Genomic DNA, 21347 nt, shown 5'->3' with positions numbered 1-21347 from the left:
GCAGCGTCATTGACCACGTCACTTGGTTTTTTTAAACTCAGAACTGCTCGCAAAATAGCGGTTGAAAAAACCAACCACAAGAATAGCGAGCAGTTCATACGCTGGTCGATGTACTCGATTAATCTAATAAATAGCGGACATGACGTATGGTGCGAGCGGCCAGGGGGCGTTTTTAACAAATAAACGAGAGTATGTTTTGCACGCTCGTTCAGACTTAGAGGTGTGAACAGACTGCAATTTGCGAACGGATCATTTGAATAGCCACCCCTTGTTTTTGAACGAACGACCGCAAATAGCGAACGGCTCTGAATCAGGCCCTAAGCTCCATCAGTGGACTACTGAAGTCTGGAAGAAGGTGTTATGGACCGAAGAATCAAAATGTGAAATCTTTGGTCCATCATACAGGGATTTTGTACAATGTTGAGTAGGCTAAAGGATGGTTTACCAGTGTTTGGGGTTTATTTACTATTAAAAGCATTGCTCTTTTAAATGTTGGGCATAAACACACTGGAAAGCGTTGATTTTTAAAAGCTGCCACTTAGTGTATAAACAGGGGGGAGGAGGAAGAGTAACAGAGAAGCTGTGACATGGCCTAGCTGTCTCCCATGTATTTGCAAATGCATGCAACTAATATCTCTGAATTTCTATGACCATATGTCTTCATATATTGTTGCAGGTATTATTCAGTGTTCTGAGGTACAATAGGGGGTTAAATCCCCCTCCCTTTTTCTACTTAGTATGACCCTTCCCTTTCCTGCACCTGATTAGTACTGCTATATTGATTGAGCAGCTGCCATTTTTGTTTGATCCTCACAGAATCACAAGTTAAATAATTAGCTCCACCTGTGGATCTTTAAGATGTGTCAGTGAATAATGAGTACACCTGTGCACCTGCTGGGTGACCTGGAAAACGTGACCTATGTGGGGTCCTGAGGACCGAGTTTGAGAACCACTGCCTTAGAGTATCAGCATTGTTTTAACGGCACCGCTAAGCCAAAAATGTGTTATTTGGAAAAAAATGTAGTAAAGTAAATTGTGTTTACCTGTCACCCTTAGTTCAGTTATGTGGTGGTGGACAGGTTTGTGCTTCTGTTTGTCCACATATTTACATTACATTGACCATAAATAATTTGATTTAGTGCTGGACCACAAACCTGAGGCACCCCTGCAAGTGTCCTGAGGCATCCCAGAGTGCCACGGCGCACAGTTTGGGAACCACTGCACTATACGATAAACTGAACGATATGGGCAATAACTATATAGTTATTGTTCATAGCATTCATATCGTCCAGTGTGTATGCACGATATCATTAATGATGCGCGCTCCCTTGATTTGCCTGAACTTGCAGGTCAACCTCATGATATCATCAGGCACTGCATGTTTGGTGAATGGCAGGATGACGTCACTGAATGATATCGTTACCGATATCTGCAATTCTGGGTGCTGGCGGCCCCACCCACTATGTGCAACATCATACGCAAATAAATAGGGGCGGCACCGGGCAATTAAGCCCTGTTACGGCCCTGGGGATATTCTACTATAAGCACTTTATTCTATTGCTCAGCTCCTTGTGAATTTTTTATTGATAAATAGCCCTGGAAATTATTTGTGTCGGTTCTTGTACGGTTGTGTAAGGCCTCTAGAGCCAAGGAGAGTATCTTCCACCAATAACAGCCACCCATTGTTCCCTTAGTGATTCATACTCACAGCAGTACTTAGGTGGCTGCCTGGATTTAAACCTCCAGCCGTAGAGGCTTACACAACTGATGAGAGACCGCAGGACTGCTGACAAGAAACAATGCATCTGAGTGGCAATCCTTCCATTACTGGTACTAGCTGGAGTGAGGATGCAGGTGAATGGTACTAGAACAGGTGTGATGGACAGGGTACTCTAGCAGCGACATATGATTGGGTCTCAGGAACATCTAGGGACTATAGTGCAGCTGGGTTGTCAGGCAAGGAGTGACTAGACAAACAATACAGGCTGCACAGCAGGAGTGACCTGGACTGTGATATTGCAGCATTTCATACAAAGATTAAAAAGGCAAGATAACGGACAAGGACTGGACAGACCAATAACAGACATGAACTAGACATACAAATAACAAACAAGGACTAGACAGGCCACGCACAATAATGGGGCAATGGCTCTGGCTGAAGTAGCAGACAAGGATCAAGGTACGGACTTGTGGGTTGACATGCGACAGTAACCACATAGAGTGGCCTTGAGGGCCAAGGAGCAGCCTTGGGGGCCGAGGTGTGACTAAAACAACACAGAGTGGCCTCGAGAGCTGAGGTGCAGCTTTGAGGTATGACAGGAACAAGACAAAGAAGCCATGAGGGTCAAGGTGTGACAGGAACAAGATGGACAGCCTTGAGGGCTAAGGTGCTGCTGGATCAACACAATGTGGCCTTGAGGGCAGGGATGAAACATGAACAACACAGAGCGGCCTTGAGGGCTGAGGTGTGACAGGAACAAGACAGAGTGGCCTTGAGGTCTGGGGTGCAACTGTTACAACAAGATGCAGCCTTGAGGGCCAAGGTGTGGTCTTGAGGGCCAAGGTGTTACAGGAACAACATGATGCAGCCTTGAGGGCTGAGGTGTGGCCGTGAGGGCTGAAGTGTGGTAAGAATGAGATGGAGCAGCCTTGAGTGCCAAGGTGCAACTAAAACAACATGATGCGGCTTGAGGGCAGAGGTGCATCCTTGAGGGCTAGGTGTAACTGGAACATCAAGGCAGACAGGTGCACTCAGGCATGGCATGAACACAGGCTAGATGAAGCGAGGTTGAGAACACTGCAGGCTTGTATCGGCTGGAACAGACTGACGTAACTTGACTGGACTGTGGTATGTAAATGCCATGGGAAGCAGAAAGGAAGCCCGCCATTGCAGAAGTTACTGCCCTGGGAAGTCCAAACAGCAAGGATGTGAACAGATGGAACTATGGCAGAAGACACAGAGGCGAATACAGATCAAGTAAACAGGTACTGGACAGGAACTGCAGAACTAGGTAAGACTCAGGCTTCTGAGGACAGGATAACATACATAGGATGTCAGACAATATCACCGGCATGGAGTGTAGGGCTGGCTGTAACTTATCAGATGCAGGGTCTATTCAGAGCAATACCTGCAGAGAGCCTCCCTAATGACAAGCTAGTGTGCAGCTGGGTTCTGCACACAAACAGATAGGCAGGAATACAGCAATGAGCTGCACATAGACAAGACAGGATTTCCGCTGTCTGCAAAAGCCGGAACATGGAGCAAGACATGATGAAGTGTCCCAGTCGCCTATTATGGATAGGGCCACCAAGATTATCCGCTGCCATGGATCCTAACAATTTGATTGAATTGCTAAATAGCTTCCTTAATGAGTAAAGAAGAGTAGCAGCGGTGTATAATACCGGAGAGATAGCTGTATACAAACAGAATGGATATGTTGCACTATATTGTTACAGATGTCTGATTATTTTAGTTCTGATAAGTTACTTTTTATGTAATTCTATATCAATAGTTCTGGTTTTACCTGTGTTCAGTGTTGTTTGGTTCCCATATTGGATTACTGAGCTGATACTGTTTAGCTCATCACAGAATTTGAGCACCACAAAGCAGTAATAAGTATTATTGTCTGTTTCTCTGACCCCCTTTATATGGAGATCAGCCAGTCCTCTCAGCTCTGTCCTTCCTTTGTACCTGGGATGAACCATCTCTTTGGAGGGGTGGTAGGCATACACATCACTTGGGCTACCGACTCTCCAGTAGATTCCAATCCACATAGGGTCTCTGTCTGGTGGTAGGGAGTATGAGCAGTTGAGGGTGACAGAGTATTCTGTGCTCCCTGATGGCTCAAACTGGAAGATTTTTACATCATGATCAAAGTTAGAGGCTGAAAACATAATATGAGCCATTAATTATTCCATAAATTATAATTGTTAATTTGTTATTATCACTATTGAATATACACAATTTTTACACTGAAATAGCATTATAATGGGTTGTTAGATCATGGGAGAGTTATTTTACAACATTGTATTCTTTAACATTAATCAGTGATGGACAATCTCATGGATGTTGGGGGTCTCAGTATATTTAAGCTGCATTCACTGCATGTGTGTATTCCAGCAGGGAATGTTATTTGCAGGAAATGGGAATGTCTAGATAATCCAATCAGCACATGCCTAATTCCTGTACTCTGCACAAACCATAGCAATCTAAAAATACAATTTTACAATTTCACTAAATAAATAATATTTAACTCAGCACCATGTGGAGTTGTATATAAGGGGTCACCATGGGGAGCTGTATGCTAAGGGGTCACTGTGGGGAGCTGTATGCTAAGGGGTCACCGTGGGGAGCTGTATGCTAAGGGGTCACCGTGGGGAGCTGTATGCTAAGGGGTCAACATGGGGAGATGTATGCTATGGGGTCAACATGGGGAGATGTATGCTAAGGGGTCAACATGGGGAGCTGTATGCTAAGGGGTCAACATGGGGAGCTGTATGCTAAGGGGTCACCATGGGGAGCTGTATGCTAAGGGGTCATCGTGGGGAGCTGTATGCTAAGTGGTCAACATGGGGAGCTGTATGCTAAGGGGTCAACATGGGGAGATGTATGCTAAGGGGTCACTATGGGGAACTGTGTGCTAAGGGATTACCATGGGGAGCAGTATGCTAAGGGTTCATCATGGGGAGTAGTATTCTAAGGGGTCACAATGGGGAGCTGTGTGCTATAGGGTTACAACAGAAAACTGCATGCCAATGGGTCAGCATACTAAACTGCAAGCATACTAAACTGCAAGCTAAACTGCAAGCTTGTGGGACAATACTGAGAGATAATTGCTTAGGGCACATCAAGAGCAGTTGTATGCTAAGAGGTCACAATGAGAAACTATATTTAAAGTGGTCACCAAGGAGACCTGTATACTAGAATATGACCACAGGAAGCTATAAGGTAAGGGGTGACCATGGGGAGCTGTATGGTAAGAGGTGACCATGGGGAGCTGTATGGTAAGGTGTGATGGTGGGGAGCTGTATGGTAAGGGGTTACGGTGGGAAGCTGTATGGTAAGAGGTGACTATGAGAAGCTGTGTGGTAAGAGGTGACCATGGGGAGCTGTATGCTAAGGGGTGACCATGGGGAGCTGTATGGTAAGGGGTGACCATGGGAAGCTATATGGTAAGAGGTGACCATGGGGAGCTGTATGGTAAGGGGTGACGGTGGGGAGCTGTATGGTAAGAGGTGACCATGGGAAGCTGTATGGTAAGAGGTGACCATGGGGAGCTGTATGGTAAGAGGTGACTATGGGAAGCTGTATGGTAAGAGGTGACCATGGGGACCTGTATGGTAATGGGTGATGGTGGGGGGCTGTATGGTAAGGGGTGACCATGGGAAGCTGTATGGTAAGAGATGACCATGGGGAGCTGTATGGTAAGGGGTGACAGTGGGGAGCTGTATGGTAAGAGGTGACCATGGGAAGCTGTATGGTAAGAGGTGACCATGGGGAGCTGTATGGTAAGGAGTGACAGTGGGGAGCTGTATGGTAAGGGGTTACGGTGGGGAGCTGTATGCTAACGTGTCACCATGGGGAGCTGTATGCTAAGTGGTCACCATGGGATGCTGTGTGCTATGGGGTTACAACAGAAAACTGCATGCCAATGGGTCAGCATACTAAACTGCAAGCTATTAAGTTACCTTGTAGGACAACACTGAGAGATAATTGATTAGGGCGCATCAAGAGCAGTTGTATGCTAAGAGGTCACAATGAGAAACTTTATTTAAAGTGGTCAACAAGGAGACCTATATACTAGAACATGACCACAGGAAGCTATATGGTAAGGGGTGACCATGGGGAGCTGTATGGTAAGAGGTGACCATGGGGAGATGTATGGTAAGGGGTGACGGTGGGGAGCTGTTTGGTAAGAGGTGACCATGGGAAGCTGTATGGTAAGAGGTGATGGTGGAGAGCTTTATGGTAAGGGGTGACAGTGGGGAACTGTATGGTAAGGGGTTACGGTGGGGAGCTGTATGGTAAGAGGTGACCATGGGAAGCTGTATGGTAAGAGGTGACCATGGGAGCTGTATGGTAAGGGGTGACAGTAGGGAACTATATGGTAAGGGGTGACCATGGGAGCTTTATGGTAAGGGGTGACAGTGGGGAGCTGTATGATAATAGGTGACCATGGGGAGCTGTATGGTAAGAGCTGACCATGGGGAGCTGTATGGTAAGGGGTTATGGTGGGGAGCTTTATTGTAAGGGGTTACGGTGGGGAGCTGTATGGTAAGAGGTAACCATGGGAAGCTGTATGGTAAGAGGTGACCATGTGGAGCTGTATGGTAAAGTGTGATGGTGGGGAGCTGCATGGTAAGGGGTGACCATGGGAAGCTGTATGGTAAGAGGTGACCATGGGGAGCTGTATGGTAAGGGGTGACGGTGGGGATCTCTATGGCAAGAGGTGACCATGGGAAGCTGTATGGTAAGAGGTGACCATGGGGAGCTGTATGGTAAGAGGTGACCATGGGGAGCTGTATGGTAAGGGCTGACAGTGGGGAGCTGTATGGTAAGGGGTTACGGTGGGGAGCTGTATGGTAAGAGGTGACCATGGGGAGCTGTATGGTAAGGGGTGATGGTGGGGAGCTGTATGGTAAGGGGTGATGGTGGGGAGCTGTATGGTAAGGGGTGATGGTTGGGAGCTGTATGTTATGTGGTCAGATTTTGGATCTGTATGCTACAAAGAGGTCACCACAGGGAGCTGTGTACTAGGGGGTCACCAGCTATATGCAAAAGGTAAAGCATGGGGAGCCATATGCTCTATGGGAGCTGTATGCTGAGGGATCTCTATGGGTATCTGTATACTAAGGGGTAACAATGGGGATATTTTTGCTAAGAGGACACATTATAGATCTGTATATTAATAGGTCGCCATGCTAAGGGTTTACCATGAAGAAAAGTATGAAATGGGATCGCCAGAGGGTGCTGTATGTTAAAAAGGTAACCATTGGGAACTGTATGCCAAGGGGGCACAACAGGTAGCTGCAGGTTACGGGGTCACCAAGTGGAGATGTATGGTAATGGGTCACCATGAAAAACTGTATGCTAAGGGGTCACCATGAAGAACTGTATGCTAAGGGGTCACCATAGGGAGAAGTATGCTAATGGGTCTCTACAAGCAGCTGTATGCTAAAGGGACACAATGGGAAATAAATATGCTAAGGGAGCAATATCCTGAGCTACATACTAAGGGGACACCTCAATAGCGGATTCAGGGAGGTGCGATTGGAGCGATCGCCTCCCCTAGCACAGCCAGTCCTTGATCATCTTTCTCCTCCTGCACTGAACACAGGCTGTGTGCCCGCCCCTCCCCCTAACTGTACACTGCTTCTACGAGTCAGCCTGCTGTGTGCATGTGCTGTGATCGGAGATGGGGGAAGAAGTGCGAGAGCTGTAGGATACTGTAAGTCATTTCTGTGTGAAGCCGGCTCCCAGCCTATGGTCAAAGGGCACATACTATAGCTCTTACACAGTGTGGGTGGGCTTTTCCAGGGGGTGGGATTGGGTCAGGTGACAGGGCAGGCTACTGAAAGTTTCATTCACGGAGAGGGTCAGCTGCAGATGGCAGAGACTGTGGGACAAATTGGGAATGTACAGTAGTAGCAGGCAGCCAGCAGCAGCATCCTGTCCTCTCTCTCCCTCCCTTCACACTACCCTGTATCTCTGCACAGTGCACACCCAGCAGCATGTACTCTCAGACTACTTTTAGCAGGGCATGTAGTTATGAGACTGGCGGCCACATGGCCTCCAGTCTCAATCCCAACAGCATAATCCCAGCAAGGGATTTAACATAGGCATCGAAAAACCAATGCCTATGTTCAGTGGCGTCACAAGTGGTGTGCGTGCCGTATCCGGGTGTTACCAGCCGAGGGGTGACACCAAGGTGCAGGCTCCCCCTCAGCATTAAGTGCAGCACTTGGCTCCTGTCACAGTGAGGGAGCCTGCACGGCCCGCACCTCCGGCACCCCCCACCACTCCATAAATATACCCTTAGCCCAGGGATGGGGGGTTAGGTTTGGGGACCCCCAGGGGGATTTAGGGTTATGCACCCCCCCTGGGAAGGTTAGGTTTATGGTGCAGGGAGGGGGTGTTAGATTTAGGCACCCATGGGGGGAAGGTTAGGGTTAGGCACTAGAGGGGAGGTTAGTGTTAGGCACCCCTAAAGGAGGATTAGAGTTAGGGGGGAGAGTGTTAGGGTTATCTTTAAACCTTACCTTGTCAGCATCTTCATCTTCTGCCTTCTGGCATCGGTGTTAGGATCCGCAGGTAGCGAATCATCTTGGTGGCAGGTCCCAGCCATAGTTGCGACTGGGATACTGCATCTAATCTTGTCTTGTCTGTGTATGGCTGGGTACAAACTTAAAGATTTTCTATCCAACCATCCAACTAGTTGATTGGTTGGAATGAAAATCTGGTAACGTATGGGGATAAATGATGATCAGCAATTTGCTCCTAAATTGCCAAAAGTGCAAACTAAGCTTTGACCTGGAACTCCTACATTCAGCTATTGTCGGTTCTCTGAGAACCGGACTCGCACATCTCTAATCATTATGTGTTGCTGTATGCTAAGGGGTCACTAATGGGATCTGTATGCTAAGGGGTCACTAATGGGATCTGTATGCTAAGGGGTCACTACTGGGATCTGTATGCTAAGGGATTACTTCTGGGATCTGTATGTTAAGGGATTACTTCTGGGATCTGTATGATAAGGGATTACTACTGGGATCTGTATGATAAGGGATTACTACTGGGATCAGTATGTTAAGGGATTACTACTGGGATCTGTATGTTAAGGGATTACTACTGGGATCTGTATGATAAGGGATTACTTCTGGGATCTGTATGTTAAGGGATTACTACTGGGATCTGTATGATAAGGGATTACTACTGGGATCTGTATGTTAAGGGATTACTACTGGGATCTGTATGTTAAGGGATTACTACTGGGATCTGTATGATAAGGGATTACTACTGGGATCTGTATGCTAAGAGATTACTACTGGGATCAGTATGCTAAGGAATTACTACTGGGATCTGTATGATAAGGGATTACTACTGGGATCTGTATGATAAGGGATTACTACTGGGATCTGTATGATAAGAGATTACTACTGTTATCTGTATGCTAAGCGATTACTACTGGGATCTGTATGATAATGGATTACTACTAGATCTGTATGTTAAGGGATTACTACGGGAATCTATATGATAAGGGATTACTACTGGGATCTGTATGATAATGGATTACACTACTGGATCTGAATGTTAAGGGATTACTACAGGAATCTGTATAATAAGGAATTACTACTGGGATCTGTATGTTAATGGATTACTACTGGGATCTGTCTGTTAAGGGATTACTACAGGAATCTGTATGATAAGAGATTACTACTGGGATCTGTATGATAAAGGATTACTACTGGGATCAGTATGCTAAGGGATTACTACTGGGATATGTATGATAAGGGATTACTACTGGGATTTGTATGATAAGGGATTACTACTCGGATCTGTAACATAAGGATTAATACTGGGATTTGTATGATAAAGGATTACTACTGGGATCTGTTTGCTAAGGGATTACTACTAGGATCTGTATGTTAAGGGATTACTACAGGAATCTGTTTGATAAGAGATTACTACTGGGATCTGTATGATAAGGGATTACTACTGGGATCTGTATGTTAAGGGATTACAACAGGAATCTGTATCATAAGGGATTACTACTGGGTTCTGTATGATAAGGGATTACTACTGGGATCTGTATGCTAAGGGATTACTACTGGGATTTGTATGATAAAGGATTACTACTGGGATCTTTATGCTAAGGGATTACTACGGGAATCTATATGATAAGGGATTACTACTGGGATCTGTATGATAATGGATTACTACTAGATCTGTATGTTAAGGGATTACTACGGGAATCTATATGATAAGGGATTACTACTGGGATCTGTATGATAATGGATTACTACTAGATCTGTATGTTAAGGGATTACTACAGGAATCTGTATAATAAGGAATTACTACTGGGATCTGTATGTTAATGGATTACTACTGGGATCTGTCTGTTAAGGGATTACTACAGGAATCTGTATGATAAGAGATTACTACTGGGATCTGTATGATAAAGGATTACTACTGGGATCAGTATGCTAAGGGATTACTACTGGGATATGTATGATAAGGGATTACTACTGGGATTTGTATGATAAGGGATTACTACTCGGATCTGTAACATAAGGATTAATACTGGGATTTGTATGATAAAGGATTACTACTGGGATCTGTTTGCTAAGGGATTACTACTGGTATCTATATGTTAAGGGATTACTACAGGAATCTGTTTGATAAGAGATTACTACTGGGATCTGTATGATAAGGGATTACTACTGGGATCTGTATGTTAAGGGATTACAACAGGAATCTGTATCATAAGGGATTACTACTGGGTTCTGTATGATAAGGGATTACTAGTGGGATCTGTATGCTAAGGAGTCACCATGGGGAACTATTTGCTAATAAAATGAAAAATAAAAAAAAATATGACCAGAAAAAGACAAAGTCACCTTATGTTGGTATGTATATATAAGAAAGTGACACTTTTAATAAAATAGTTGTAGCAGTTTCCTTTCTCCAATGTTATATGTAATACACACTATTATCAACAGCGTTATATTAAAACCACATCTGTTAAGAAAAAAAGCAGAAATCTCTGCTAAAAATAATAGGGTGTATGTGTAACATCAAAAAATAAATAAGACCCCCACACCCCATGACCTGGGGGTCACCATGGTGGTGGTGTTGGGGTCCTTCTATCCCCTGGTTACTCATACCAACCCATTCCCTCTGAACCATCCCTTAAATTCTCTACATTTGAAGTCCATGCTATTCGCCTCTTCCATCCAGTATACCTCCAAGTAGCATTCATTTACCATCCCCCTGGCCCTCCCTCTAAGTTCTGTGACAACTTTGCTTCCTGGCTCCCTCACTTTCTCTCCTCAGACCTTCCCTCCATTATCCTAGGTGACTTCAATATTCCAATTGTTTTCCCCACAGAATCATCTTCCTCCAAACTCCTCACCCTCACATCTTCCCTTTGTCTCTCCCAATTGACCTCCTCACCCTCCCATGTGAGTGGCCATTTGCTTGGTATTCACTCACCGTTGTGATATTTCTGATCACCTCAATTCCCACTTTCTGACCATCACCTTCTCTCTCTATCCCTCTCTCCTTCTCCTCCTCTACCTCCGAAAGCCACCATTATTAAGCATAACATTGATGCTATCGACACAGTTTCCTTTTCTTCCCTGCTTGACTCACTTCTCTCCCCTATACTCTCTCTCTCCTACCCTGACCAAGCCACTTCCCTATACAATGCCTCCCTTACTTCTGCTCTGGACTCTGTCACTCCGGCGATCACTACTCACACTCGCCAATCTACTCCTCAACCCTGGCATTCCAAATGCACCAGATACCTGCAAAAGTGTTCCCAAACCGCCAAGCGACAGTGGAGAAGATCACACTCTAAGGCAGATTTTCTCCATTTCAAATTTATGCTCTCATCCTATACTGCTGCTCTCCCCCTCTCTAAACAGTCATATTTCAAGATCTTCATCTCCTCTCAGTCCTCTAATCCCCAGCGTCTCTTCACCACTTTCAACCCCCTCCTCGTCTCCCCTCCTTGCTCTCTGCCCTTGACTTTGCTACCTACTTTATATCTAAAATTGATTCCATATGTCAGGACATCTTATCCAACCAGTCCCCAAGCTCTCCACCTCCTCCTTTCCCAGATCACCCCTCCCCATCCATTTTACCTACAATGACATCCTTCTCCCCTGTATCTGGAGAGGAAGTAATGTCCCTCATCCGGTCCTCCCCCCCTTCCACCTCCCCCTTGATTCTATACCCTCCCACCTCCTCCGCTTCCTCTCTCTTTCTGCCTGCTATTAACCTCTCCATCTCATCAGGCACTGTTCCTTCTGCATTCAAGCATGCCCTTGTCTCCCCCATTCTTAAAAAATCTACCCTTATCCTAACCTTATTTCTAACTACCGACCCATCTCTCTCCTCCCTTTTGCCTCCAAACTCCTTGAGCGGATTGTCTACAACTGCCTTACCACTTTTCTTTCCTATTTATAGATAGGGGAAGGGGGAGGTAGGGAAGGATTGATTGCACTTGTCCTTGACAAAGCCCCGGCAAAACACGTTGGTCAGCCTGCTGGGGGTTCCTCACTGCGCACTCTGGACCCCCACACCACGGTTACCACATATGAAAGGAGACTAAGTATCAGGTACTTCCTATTACTCTCATTACCGCCAGCCGCTGGGACTCCCTGTGCTGCTGTTAAGCAACAGGGACAACAGTGTGAATTAGCTTTAAAAGCAGAAGCACCTTATCTTACTTCATTGTGCCAGTACTGGGGACTCTCATTTTCTGGCCTCGGTATTTTTATAAGACAGGAAACAGCAGATCCCAGGTGTATAAGTACACAACTCTTTCATCTATATCTATCATAATTTTGTTATACTTAGTCTCATGGGTAGAATTGAGGGACACCTCTACTACCAATATTAATATATTACTGTGGTTATCCGTGGTGTATAGCAATTTTAATTGTGTGGATTTTTTTCACTTTCATATGATTTATTATCTATTTATTATTTCGCCCTTTTTTGCACTCTTAAAGTGCTCATTTTACTTTAATATGCATGTGTTTTATTGCTGTTACCACACTTAGGAAGATTCACTGTTTATTCCTCTACTGAGAATGAATGCATAGCAGAAATCTGCTCAGAGGCAATCCCGAATACCTGCATTGCTTAATGCTATATATATATATATATATAGATAGAAGAAACAACTGTGATCACCAATTGTTATATATATTTCAATATACACAGGAAACAATTGTGATTGCCAACTACATTCAAAACTGTATATTTCAATACTAAGGGACTGATTCAGACTCAGTCGCAAGTGCTGAGCGCTCGCAACTGGGTCGATGGTGGCCCACAGCGAATGCGCACGACGGAGCCGGCTCCGTTGTGCGCATGCACAAGACCCGGCTAGCGACGGGCAATCCGTCGCTCCGGGTCTCGCACCAAAGGGGGCGAGCTGTCGATGTTGAGTGACAGCTCACCCCCTTTGGTGGGCAGGCCCGGGGGGTGGCTGCCCAAATGGAGGCATTCCCATGACAACGCCTCCGCTTGGGGGCGGCCCCACTGACATCACGAGTGATGTCAGTGGAGAGATTCTGGCTCTGTTAGCCACAAGGGTCTCGTCGCAAGCCTGATGGTCGCGATGGTCTTGACCATCATCATGGCCGCTCGCAATAGCTGTGGGTGGTCACCCACAGCTATGTGAGTGGCCAAGAGGCCGATCCAAAAAAAAAAAACCCGGCCCTGATTCAGAGCGAGCGGCTCTGAATCAGGCACTAAATGTCCTGTCCTGTGGGTTTTAAAGATATTAACATGATAAATATACTTATTCCATAGTTTTTGACTAAATATACAACATTAATTGAGGTGATTGCAAACCAGGAATCAGCTTAGAGGCAATCCTGAATGCCTATATATATATATATATATATATATATATATATATATATATATATATATATACATACATATACATATATATATATATATATATATAAGAAACAACTGTGATTATCGACTGTTGTATATATTTCAACACATACAAGAAACAATTGTGATTGCTGATTACATCCAAATTGTATATTTTAATACCAAAAGTCCTACCTTGTGATTTTTGGAAGAGATGAACATGATATATTTTTTTCATAGGTATTGACAAGAAATATACGACACAAATTGCAGTAATATTGCAGTGTATCTCCAACGATTGGAGAATTGTTTGTTTGTCTGTTTGTATTGTTCAAACCTGATAGGTGTTTTTGGCCATATTTTTTCTCCTTTCCTTTTTTAATGAATATCAATAAAATTTATTTTTTATAGTGTGTTAATTCTATAGTAGTGTGCCCCACATACGGAGTCCTTTTACTCTCCTCTCTGATATACACTTTTCTTTCCTCCCACTCCCTCCTTGACCCTTTTCAGTCTGGCTTCCGTTCTCTCTACTCCACTGAAACTGCCCTCACGAAAGTCAGCAATGACCTCCATGCTGCCAAATCCAAGGGCCACTACTCTCCTCTCATTCTCCTTGATCTCTCTGCTGCTTTTGACACTGTGGACCACCCTCTCCTGCTGCATATCCTTCACTCCCTTAGTTTACATGACACTGCCCTCTCCTGGCTGTCGTCCTACCTCTCTGACTGATCTTTCTCAGTTTCCTCTAATTAGTCCTCTTCCTCCCCACAGCCTCTTACAGTAGGTGTTCCCCAAGGTTCTGTTCTTGGACCTCTCCTATTCTCCCTCTATACTTCCTTTCTAGGTGAAGTCATCAGCTCTTTTGACCTCCATTATCATCTCTATGCTGATGATACTCAAATCTATCTTTCCTCCCCTGATCTCTCCCCCTCTCTTCTGACTCGTATCTCCAACTGTATCTCTGCTATCTCTTCCTGGATGTCCTAGTGATTTCTTAAACTTAATATGTCTAAGACAGAGCTGATCGTCTTCCCACCCTCTTTCATCCCTGCTGGAAATTCCATGGTCAACTGTATGTGATATTATTAGAAATTGGAAGCATTTATGAACAACAGCAACTTAGCCATGAAGCAGAAGACCATGTAAATTCACAGAGCGGGGTCAACGATTACTAAGGTGCATGGTGCACAAAACTTGCCAACACTGCTGATTCCATAGTTGACATGTTCCAAACTTTCACTGGCAGAATTGTAAGCACAAAAATAGTGCGGCAAGAGCTTAGTGGTATGGGTTTTCATGGCCAAACAGCTGCATGCAAGCCTCACTAAACCAAGTCCAATGCCAATCATCGGATGGAGTGGTGTAAAGCACACCAACACTGGACTGTGGAGCAGTGGAAACATGTTCTGTGGAGTGATGAATCATGCTTCTCTGTTTGGCAGGCAGATGGGTGAGTCCAGGTTTGGCAGATCCTGGGAGCAAGTTCCTGCCTGACTGCATTGTGCCAACTTTTGAAGTTTGGTGGAGGAAGGAAAATGGTATGGGGCTGTTTTTTAGGGTTTGGGGAAGGCCCCTTATCTCCAGTGAAGGGCAATATTAATGCTTCAGCATACCAATACATTTCAAACTTAGTGGCAACTATTTGTGGAAAGCCCTTGTCTATTCCAAAATGACTGTGCCCCATTGCACAAAGCAAGGATTAAGAAAACATGGTTTGATAAGTCTGGTGTGGAAGAACTTGACTGGCCTGCACAGCACCCTGACCTCAATCCCATGGAATACCTTGGGATGAACTGGAACAGAGATTGTGAGCCAGGCCTTCTCATTCACTATTAGTTCTTGACCTCATAAAAGCTCTACAGAATGAATGGGCACAAATTCCCAAAGAAACCCTCCAAAATCTTTTTGGAAGCCTTCAAAAAAGAGTGGAAGCGGTTATAGCTGCAAAAGTGGGACCAACTCTATATTAAAGTATATGTATTTGAATACAATGTCATTACAGTCCCTGTTGGTGTAATGGTCAAGCGTCCAAATACTTTTTTTCCATATAGTGAATATATGCTTGAATTAAAAAAGGATAAATACCAGATAAAGGTTTTTTGTGTATAATAAACATATAACAGACAAGAACACCAAACATTTGAAGGAATTCTATAAAAATAAAAAATTAAATGTATCATAGCCATGTATGTAGATTTTTGCTGTGATGCTCAACCCACTCCCACTGCTCAAAGAACAGAGTTGTCTATGTAGGGACACATGTTGCCCCCATTGCTGTCCCTGTGATTTGGATATAATAGCAGAAGCAATGAAAGCTAGGCCAGTTATAGAGCAGGAAATACAGTTGTGAGTTCATAATCAAGCCAAATTCAAGGGAAGGCAGCATATTTTATGTGACTAGCCAGGAGCCATAACTAGGAACAAGGGACAAGTACTACACTGCAGGTATTTGGAAAGTCTATTGAAATCACAAGGTTTGTGTAGGCTCTCGGATAGAGTGAGATGTGTCTGGACATGAGCAATGATATAATTCACTGTAGTGCAATAGTGTGCATACCAAGCACATTAAGTTGCTAATGTGCGACCACATAGAAACATGATTGGTTGGCCACACAGGCAAAATGCATCTAAAAATGTAGAAAAGTTATCCAGCACAAAACTGGTATGATGTACAGGTAATTCATTTATTTGAGGCTAGGGGAAGGCAGAGGGAGGGAGCTGGTGTTAGGTATTAGGAGGAGGATATGGTAAGACAGAGGTATGTGGGGCTGGTGTTAGTCATTAGGAAGAGGGTTAGGTATAGGCAGAGAGGGGGGGCTAGTGTTAGGCATTAGTGGGAGGATATGGTAAGGCAGAGGAAGTGGGGCTGGTGTTAAGCATTAGAGGGAGGGTTAAGGTTATGCAGAAGGAGGGGGCTGGTGTTAAGCATTAGAGGGAGGGTTAAGGCTAGGCAGAAGGAGGGGGCCTGGTGTTAGGTATTAGGGAGAGGGTTACAGATAGGCAGAGGGAGGGGGCTGGTGTTAGACATTAGGGAGAGGGTTAGAGATAGGAAGAGGGAGAGGGGCATTAGGGGAAAAATAATGTAAGGCAGAGGGAGGGGGACAGGGGCTGATGTTAAGCATTAGAGGGAGGTTTAAGGTTAGGCCGAAGGAGGGGGGCTGGTGTTAGGCATTAGGGAGAGGGTCAGAGATAGGCAGAGGGAGGGGGGCTGGTGTTAGGCATTAGGGGAGGATAGGGTAAGGCAGAGGGGGGGCTGGTGTTAGGCATTAGGGGAGGATAGGGTAAGGCAGAGGGAGGGGGCATTAGGGGGAGGTTTAGAGATAGGCAGAGAGAGATGAGGGCTGGTGTTAGGCATTAGGAGGAGGATAGTGTAAGGCAGAGGTAGGGGGGTTGGTGATAGGCATTAGGAGGAGGATAGTGTAAGGCAGAGGGAGGGGGGTTGGTGATAGGCATTAGGATGAGGATAGTGTAAGGCAGAGGGAAGGGGGCTGAGTATAGGCATTAGGAGGAGGATAGTGTAAGGCAGAGGGAGGGGGGCTGATGATAGGCATTAGGAGGAGCATAGTGTAAGGCAGAGGGAGGGGGGCTGGTGTTAAGCATTATTAGGATGATAATGTAAGGCAGAGGGAGGGGGGGCTCATGATAGGCATTATTAGGAGGATAGTGTAAGGCAGAGGTAGGGGGGCTGGTGATAGGCATTAAGGGGAGGATAGTGCAAGGCAGAATTAGGGGGGCTGGTGATAGGCATTAAGGGAAGGATAGATTAATGCAGAGGGAGGGTAGGGCTGGAGTTAGGCATTAAGGGGAGGGTTAGAGAGAGGCAGAGAGAAGGGAGGGCTGGTGCTAGCCATCAGTGGGAGGGTTAGACATAGGCAGAGAGAGGAGAGGGCTTGTGCTAGGACTAGGTGAGGGTTATGGCAAAACAGAGGGATGGGAGGTTAGGGCTAGGCACTAGAAGGACGGTTAGGAGTTTGGATTAGTCATATTTACCACCAGAAGCCCCACTGGATCTACCAGAGTACTGCATCACCTGATTTCCAGACCCAAAATATATCACTAAAGCTGCCAGACCAGACCACCCGGCCATCCCAGACCACCAGGGACATTTTGTTGATATTCTAATCATTTTGACATTTTAGCAGTGTTGACACGAATGTTGAAATGATTAATGTTGACATGCAAATTATTCCAACTACTGAATGTCGACATTATGACCATGTTGACATTCTCATATTGAAAATAGAAATGTCTGCATGATAAATGTCAATAAAACATGACATACAGTAAGCACTTCTGAGTACTTCTGTCAAGTACATGGTAAGAGAATAAAGAGCCTGCCCACAAGAGGGCATACTAAGAAAAGTGTGTCCACTAAGAGGGGAGCCCACTGAGAGAGGAGCCCACTGAAAGAGCAGAGTCTGCTACAAAATAAAGGCCTTGGCATGTGCCTTCCTACTTTATCCATCACCTCTGAGTCAATACTTCCTAACCTGGCAGGATCCCTTTGTCAGAACCCCTAAGGCTTGGTACACATCAGAACAATATGCAAAAGATGTGTTGGTGGTTCAAAATTTCTGTCATCCCAAAACCATGTAGATCACTGGCAGCTCAGGTGTTGTCCAGAGGAAAGATTGGGCCAATATAACTTGTGGTCGTCCGGCTGAGCGTACACACTGTGCAGTGTGCACCACATCATTCACATCATCTTTGCATCTGACAAGCAGCACAAATGAAATGGATTATATGTCATTCCAATTTACCTCAAAGTGACAAATCGTCCATAATACTGCCTTACTGCTGTACCCACCTGATAGAGGCCCTGTACCTGCACATATCAGCCGGCAAACACAAATGTGCTCATGATGATTTCTGGCTTTTTGTCAATCTATAGCAGCGTGTGCCAACATTGGTCATTAGGGTTCTGCTGTGGTGTTTTCACATGGGTGCTGGATCTATTGAACTGTGATTGGCTGACTGTGACTGCCCTGCTGATTAAGATATCTCTGATGTCACCTGCATCGGGTATTTATTAATTCATCCTATACTGCACATGAGTTACAGGACTGATCAGCTAAATATGGGCGGAACATACTAAGCATCTCATCCGCAAAGCTGTACATTCCACCAATCATCAGGTACATCCCGGTGTTAATTACTGAGAAATGCAGTCAAACTGCATTTCATGGGTTTGTCAGCATTTTTGCTCTGAGTACATGCTACCCTATATAAGCCCATAATGGTGAAGAACTTCCAAACTGATCCAGATCTGAATGGAAATGGAAAACATAGTAAGGAAGCATAGTGTTAATGCTGATCTCAGTAACTGAAGAAAGGTACAAAAAAATAAATATCATAGCACATATGACATATTTTGTTAAACTACTTATTTTATTATTTTTCTCTATAGCTCAAATATGTATGTATTTATATTACTGGAAGAAACATGCATTGTGGGATATTTACCAGACTTCAGTTCCGTTACCTGCAATAACTAAATCTGTACCACGTTCTGATCCAGGGACAGGACTTCCTAGCGTTGTCCTCACATCACAGCAGTACCGGTTACTGTCATCTGATGTCACATCTCTTATATGTAATGAGAGATCCTCAGGGAAATTCACTACTGACCATCGTCCAATCTTCTCTCTCTTATTCTCCTCTGTCCACATAATAATATTAGAGGAAGAACACCGGATACTTGTTCCCATCCTCCAGATGACCTCTCTTATATCATTAACAGGTTTATTATGGACATAACATGGTATAGTTATATCTTCTCCCACAGTAGCAGGGACAACATCTGGCTGTTCCACAAAAAACTGATCTATAGAGAGAGGAGAGAAATAGTAACACATACAGAAGGGAGCTATGAGCCTGTCCCTCCCCCTGCAGGGTGACACAGTGACACAGACAGAAGGGAGCAATGAGCCTGTCCCCCCCCTGCAGGGTGACACAATGACACAGACAGAAGTGAGCTATGAGCCTGTCCCTCCCCCTGCAGGGTGACACAGTGACACAGACAGAAGGGAGCTATGAGCCTGTCCCTCCCCCTGCTTGGTGACACAGTGACACAGACAGAAAGGACCTATGAGCCTGTCCTTCCCCCTGCAGGGTAAAACAGTGACATAGACAGAAAGGAGCTATGAGCCTGTCCCTCCCCCTGCAGGGTGACACAGTGACATAGACAGAAGGGAGCTATGAGCCTGTCCCTCCCCGTGCAGGTTAACACAGTGACACAGACAGAAGGGAGCTATGAGCCTGTCCCTCCCCTGCAGGGTGACATAGTGACACAGACAGAAGGGAGCTATGAGCCTGTCCCTCCCCCCGCAGGGTGACACAGTGATACAGACAGAAGGGAGATATGAGCCTGTCCCTCCCCCTGCAGGGTGACACAGTGATACAGACAGAAGGGAGCTATGAGCCTGTCCCTCCCCCTGCAGGGTGACACAGTGACACAGACAGAAGGGAGCTATGAGCCTGTGAGTGGGGAGTATACTGTTCCCTGTGAGAAGCCCGGGGAGGAGAAGCAGGTGGGGTTGATAAAGGACAGGGTTTGTTGCTTTGCATCATTAAGTCCTGCCCCCTCGCTGTAAATTGCCACAATTAGCACATAGCTAAATAAGGGTGGGCCACATAATGCAATTCTTGTAGAGTTGTGTCATTATGCCCCTCCTCATACTTGGAGACCCCCGAGCGCCGGGGAAATTCTCAGCATTCTTCCAATTTCACTAGAATGTGGTCAGGATGCAGGAGAAGTGTCTACTCTACCCAAAAAATCAGGATCCTCCAAAGACTTCCAGGACAGTAGGCCTGTATGGTGAGGAGTTTTACCTTTGAAGTAAATAAATGTTCCATGAATATTTTGCCACTCTTCTGGTTTATTTGTGATTCTTTTATTTTCTCTATGGACCCGGCAACAGAACCTGGAACCATCTGTCTTCCTCAGGTCCTGGATTCTGATACTCATTGACCTTTGTTCTTTGGGGTTTTCCACCGATGAGATCCGTCCTCTGTAGTCTTTATGTATCCAGCTGTCTGTGTGATCATAGATGATGTCCCCATCCCAACAGTGGCTGCTCTTTCCCTGTTTCCAGTACACTCTGACCTTTATGGAGCTGTCCCAGTCCTTGGGAAAACTGAAGTTACATGGAAGAGTCACTGGTCCTCCGTCCTCCACCAGTATTATTCTCGGTTGTTCTATGCAATATGCATAATCTGGGTCACAATAGGCTCCTACTAAAGGGAGAAAGAATAATTTATTTTCTAAAAATGGATAACATTTTCTTACACATCACAACTCTTAGGCCCGTATTCAATTTAAGGCGAAAAGTCCGGATCCACGATACTTTTTCGCCGATGACGTCATTTTCGCCTGTTTTGACTTTTCTCCGTATTCAATTTGAAAGACTTTCCGCCTAGGTGGAAAGTCAATGCAATATAATAGGCAGAAAAGTTTCACCTAAGAATGGGAGGCGAAAAAAGTGCAGAATTGGGGTTTTGGGGTGCAACATTGCGGGAACCCCCATGCAGCCTTCAGACAGTCCCCCAAAGGTAAAGTGTGTCAAAAATTAAAAAAACACTTAAGAATACCCCAAAAAATTACTTTGAATTTGGGGGCGTAAAAAAAAAATGTTGGGGGACAAAGTTAAAAACTAGTGAACTTGACTCTGGGTGGGTCCCCAAGTATGCCCCAGGTGTTTTTTTCATTGCAGGGGCTGGCGGCAGG

At 45.2% G+C, this 21347-nt stretch overlaps 1 protein-coding gene across 1 annotated transcript in view; it reads right to left on the bottom strand.

Annotated features, from left to right (window-relative positions):
* Positions 1 to 3483: 3483 nt before the first annotated feature.
* LOC148506840 (sialic acid-binding Ig-like lectin 11) overlaps positions 3484 to 21347 on the bottom strand; it is a 59217-nt gene continuing 41353 nt past the window's right edge. Inside the window, exons 4-6 of the mRNA XM_088446085.1 lie at positions 20453 to 20857; positions 19104 to 19445; positions 3484 to 3884 (exon numbers count right to left, since the gene is read on the bottom strand). Coding sequence (XP_088302211.1) covers positions 3484 to 3884; positions 19104 to 19445; positions 20453 to 20857 — 1148 coding nt within the window. The remainder of the gene's footprint in view (positions 3885 to 19103; positions 19446 to 20452; positions 20858 to 21347) is intronic.

The sequence above is a fragment of the Taudactylus pleione genome, unplaced genomic scaffold, assembly GCF_031769625.1.
Source record: "Taudactylus pleione unplaced genomic scaffold, aTauple2 ptg000393l, whole genome shotgun sequence".
In the NCBI taxonomy this organism is placed as follows: Eukaryota; Metazoa; Chordata; class Amphibia; order Anura; family Myobatrachidae; genus Taudactylus; species Taudactylus pleione.
This window is presented reverse-complemented; position numbering and strand designations above follow the sequence as displayed.